The sequence below is a fragment of the Anopheles bellator genome, chromosome 2 (genome assembly GCF_943735745.2).
Source record: "Anopheles bellator chromosome 2, idAnoBellAS_SP24_06.2, whole genome shotgun sequence".
Classification (NCBI taxonomy): domain Eukaryota; kingdom Metazoa; phylum Arthropoda; class Insecta; order Diptera; family Culicidae; genus Anopheles; species Anopheles bellator.
Window position 1 is genome coordinate 33,116,606 of NC_071286.1, and position 4,843 is coordinate 33,121,448.

Sequence of the window (4,843 nt, forward strand, 5' to 3'; positions counted from 1 at the left end):
CGCACACTCTTGAAAGCCGCGGAAGGACGATGAAGTAAATGGAGAAAACATTTGTGGGTTAACTTTTTTCCGCACTCCTATCCTGGCCCTGCCTCTCTCTCTTTTACTGTGATCTTCAGCGAACATCCAGGCTGCATATTCAGATGCACCGAGAGGGAATTAATTTGGGACAAGTGCTTTCTTAATGAAAAGTGCACATCTTGTGAGGTCGTTGCGCTTCCTGCCTAATTGCTGGCCCGGTACGTGTTTGAGCACTTTGTGCTAAATGAATTTAAATTGCACTCCCGGATTCCTGGACCACTCTTTCGCCTTTTTTCCTTAGGGTTGCCCTCAGCCAACCGAAACGCTCACGGTGACCTGGTGAGGGTGAACGACGGGTTTCCCGGGTTTAATGACATTTGCCGCAGTCTTAGCGCTAAAAACATGGCCGCCATTTCACTTTCAAAAGCGGCGAGGTGTTTGTCTGTGCTTTGTCATCGTCCTGGCTAGGGCCGTTTCGTGCCGAGCACGTGATTTGGCGTGACCTTCATTAATTTATGTTCTGTTCCCACTTCATTTTTTTCTCCAGGGCCTCACCCGGCCGAGCTTCACACCATGCGAGGTACGCGACTGATCACGGGCCTGCCGACGGTCGGACGACGCTGAACGAGGACGGGCGACGGGACGAAAAGGACCATGTCTTTGCGCTGCGGTCGGCGGGAGAATACTTTCGGTCTACTCGGCACCTCGGCGGCCAAGCAGCGGGCCGTGGCAAGTGTGAGACGGGACGGCTTCTAGGCTGCTGTTGCTCCCGAGCTCCGTCCTCTGTATGATGAATCCTTCCAATGATGACTCGTCGAAGTACATGGTTTCATCCTCGTCCTCCGCGGCGGCCGTCCTGCTGGCGTCCTCGCTCGGGCTGCCCGACCGTGCGCCCTCCCCGGTCGCCCTTCCCGGCTACTTCAACTTCAGCCGGGCCGAGATCCGCGACGGTGCCGCACTGGCGTCGGCATCGACGTCGGCGGCGGCGGCGGACTCCGGTGCCGCGGACACTGCCGAAACCCTCTCCATCTTCGACGCGGCCGGCGGCAACATAATGCTGCAGGGTTTCTCTTCGGCCGCACCCCTCGGCACCTCCATCACCGGCATCGCCGACCCATCGGATGGGGGCGCACCGGCCGAATGGATCGACGTGGTGCTGCTCGTCCTCAAGGCCTCGATTATGATGTTCATCATCGTGGCCGCCATCTTCGGCAACCTGCTCGTCATCATCTCCGTCAAGCGGCATAGGAAATTAAGGTAATTGTTGTGGTCCCCACCCGCCCAAAACGCCGGTTTGCGTACTTCCGGGGCGTCAATGAACCGCCGCCCGGTCGAACCGACCCGCCAGAAAATCTCATTAACCGTCCGAGCTGCATCCTAATGGCTGTGGAACCGACCGGAAGCATCGGGGCGGCCACCGTCGCGGTTCGCTTAATGTCTTAAGCGAAAGCTTTCACCGACCACCGCAGCTAATCGCTTCGCCAACGCGGACTCTCTCTCTCTTTCTCGCTCTGTTTCCAGGGTCATTACCAACTACTTTGTCGTTTCGCTCGCGATGGCCGACATCATGGTGGCGATGATGGCCATGACATTCAACTTCAGTGTACAAATCACGGGAAGGTGAGCACACCAGGCCTTTTGGTTTGCAATATTCGTAGCGTCCTTTCGAACCAATTCGGGGTTTCTCTTTGTTTGTCCCTTTTTCGCAGCTGGAAGTTCGGGTCGTTCATGTGCGACGTGTGGAACAGCCTGGATGTCTACTTCTCCACCGCTAGCATACTGCACCTCTGCTGTATTTCCGTGGATAGGTAAGCTCGCTTCGGCCGGCCAGGCGCCTCCATTACCCGGTGGGTGACCAGGCGCCTCCATCGAGTGGCCCAATGGGGCCATCTTTCCACATTATTTGTTACTGTGCTCGTGTTTAAGGCAAACATTGCTCATCGTCCTCGGCAAACGAGGTTCGAGGTTGATGTTTAACGTGCCAACGTCCTTTTAACCAGCATAAGCCGCTTATCGTATTAACCGGTTGACGTTTAACATCGTAATAAATTCTGTCCGCAGCGCATTTTTAAGCGAAATTCATGACGAACCGTTTCTGTTTTTCCCTTTTCTACTTTGAACTTTTCCAGATATTACGCCATAGTGAAGCCACTTAAATATCCGATAAGCATGACGAAGCGAGTCGTAGCGATAATGTTATTAAATACCTGGATATCACCAGCACTGTTGTCGTTCGTACCAATTTTCGCCGGTAAGTAAGAGCCAGTGCAATGATCGGGTCCTGCGATACGCGGCGCGCCCCATGAAACACGCTTTACGGTCATAATTGTTACCGATTATTGTGCCGCCACCGCGAAAAGCTACGACAATATGCCCCGATTGTGCGAACCACCAAAAAAACAAGGGTTGAAAATTGACGGGTGAAAATTTAATAACTATTATCATATTAAATTCGCCGGACGGGGCGCGACCGTCGTGATAATCGGAGCGCCGGCCGCCAGCGCAGGGTGGATGTGCCGTGGTTTAAATCGATTAATAATGCTTTTGTGTGATTGGCACCCGATGGTGCTTGAAGGCCTGGCCTTCTCACATTAAACCGCTGTTTATCACAAACTTTAACCGACGTTTGGGACTTGTGGGTAATAAAGTTATGAAAAAAGGTAAAATGAATTGGAGTACATTGCTTTTTTCTTGGGATTTTGAAGAGTCACAAACAATTGGCTAGGTAGCTACATTTAATTACTACTTGAAAGTTTTTCCTCTTGTTCAACCTTCGGATTTGTCTTTTAGTTTTCAAATCCAAAACGCTCTGATGAACGCTTGGCAATATACCGAATTACTAAGCCCTTTTACCTTTCCGGCCGAAATTTACGTCTTGGGTCGCTTCGAACAGCCTTTGATAGGACCTCATGAATCTGGGTGGACCCCTTTCTGATTTATTCACGCAAAATCGTCAATGCGGCATGGCAAAATTAGTGCAGGGTGAGCTAAATAGCTTGTTTTTTTTTTCATTTAGTTATATGAAAACGGCTGAATATTTTTCGATGCTTGAACTTGTACTTGAAAGGTTAATTTTATTATTATTTTTTTTTATTGGAAAACAATTTCGGTCAAATGTTCACCACAATTGGCTAGGCATTTGTCATTTTTCATTTTACCCAATTTTCTGCAACTAAAATGGTATTTTATACATTAATACTGTTAATCATCCTTTAAAAAAAAGTTTAAGCAGCGAAAAATATTCAGCCGATTTATTTTATAACCAAACGAAAAAGTACACACTGATTGGCTCACCCTGTAGTAATGTCAACCTATCTTTCGAACTCATTGACCCACGTGCGGATAATCGTACCCCTAAATCGTCCCTTCGAAAAATCGTTCTAGAAACAAAGCGACTGCGAGGTGACATCTGAGGTCATTAATTTATCACATTCGATGGTCAGAGATGGTGTCGGGCTGAGGCAAGCGTTCCCTTCCCTGCGGCCTTAACCCGCACGTGTTTGAATCAATCATCGTCGCTAATGAAGTAGAAATGAAGTCGTCAGCGTGGGCGCGCAGGCTAATCGATCGACATAAATCACTCACCTCAAGCGCAGTCAGTCCCCGCGAGGCTGCTGCTGGTTCTGACGCGTTTTTCTCTCGTTTTTCTCTTGCTTTTGGGCCCTCACCTCGCCGACCCCGGCGGTCAATCAATCACTCGACTCGGCGGGCAGGTTGGTACACCACGGACAAGCACAAGGAGGACGTGCTGAACAACCCGGACAGCTGCCTGTTCATCGTCAACAAGCCGTACGCGGTCATCTCCAGCTCCATCTCGTTCTTCATCCCCTGCACGATCATGGTGTTCACGTACTTCCAGATATTCCGCGAGGCCAACCGCCAGGAGAAGCAGCTGGCCCTCCGGCAGGGCACGGCCATGCTGATGCACCAGCACAACGTCGGTGGCGGCGGCGGCGGAGGTGGGGGCGGCGGCACCAACGGGGAGGCCCTCAGTGGCAGTGGCTCCTCGAAGACGCTCACCCTGCACGAGGTGGACGCGGAGCAGACGCCCACCAAGGACCGGCACCTGATCAAGATGAAGCGCGAGCACAAGGCGGCCCGGACCCTCGGCATCATCATGGGCACGTTCATCCTCTGCTGGCTTCCGTTCTTCCTGTGGTAAGTCTTTTCCGAGGGGATCGCGGTCAGGCGTCGGACGAATCATGCCCGGTCCTTGTATCGCTCGCAGGTACATCATCACCTCGCTGTGCGACGAGTGCCCGAACCCGGACATCGTGGTCGTGCTGGTCTTCTGGGTCGGCTACTTCAACTCGACCCTCAACCCGCTCATCTACGCCTACTTCAACCGCGACTTCCGGGAAGCGTTCCGGAACACGCTCCACTGCATGTTCTGCGCCTGGTGGCGCCGCGAAACGTCACCGCTCGACATCAACGTGCGGCGGGCGAGCCTCCGGTACGACTGCCGGGCGAAGAGCGTCTACTCCGAGAGCTACCTGCGGCCATCCTCGCAGACTGACCGCTTCCACAGTGAGGTCGGCGAAAGCCTGTAACGGCGGCACGGCCCGAACGACGACGATGCCGAGCCCACCGAGTGCACCAGGTTCCTCGACTAACCGGGCTCCCGACCCGACCCGACCTCCCCCCCACAACAACGTTGAGTTGCGTCCAAACCAAAGATTAGACTATTTCCAGTGGAGTCGGAGCGGTCGGTCAGGCCCTTCTCCGTGGTCTCTATCCTATTCTACGTTACGCTAGCTCATCGGAGTCTATCTCTGGAGTCTATTCGAGTTCTAGAGTCTAATCGGACCGTTGAACACAAAAG

General features: G+C 52.7%; 1 protein-coding gene across 1 annotated transcript; it reads left to right on the forward strand.

Annotated features, from left to right (window-relative positions):
* The first annotated feature begins 808 nt into the window (after positions 1-808).
* On the forward strand, positions 809-4,571 carry LOC131211452 (octopamine receptor beta-2R). Its single transcript, XM_058204919.1, has 6 exons — positions 809-1,278; positions 1,543-1,641; positions 1,731-1,829; positions 2,151-2,272; positions 3,735-4,179; positions 4,250-4,571. The coding sequence occupies exons 1-6, from the start codon at positions 809-811 to the stop codon at positions 4,569-4,571; spliced, it is 1,557 nt and encodes a 518-aa protein (XP_058060902.1).
* The last annotated feature ends 272 nt before the right edge of the window (positions 4,572-4,843 follow it).

Excerpts from the sequence above, each read along its gene's own strand:
- LOC131211452 (XM_058204919.1), top strand. The coding sequence starts at position 809 with ATGATGAATCCTTCCAATGATGACTCGTCGAAGTACATGGTTTCATCC. Across the intron at positions 1,279-1,542 it reads AAGCGGCATAGGAAATTAAG|GGTCATTACCAACTACTTTG; the intron begins GTAATTGTTGTG and ends CTCTGTTTCCAG. Across the intron at positions 2,273-3,734 it reads GTTCGTACCAATTTTCGCCG|GTTGGTACACCACGGACAAG; the intron begins GTAAGTAAGAGC and ends CTCGGCGGGCAG.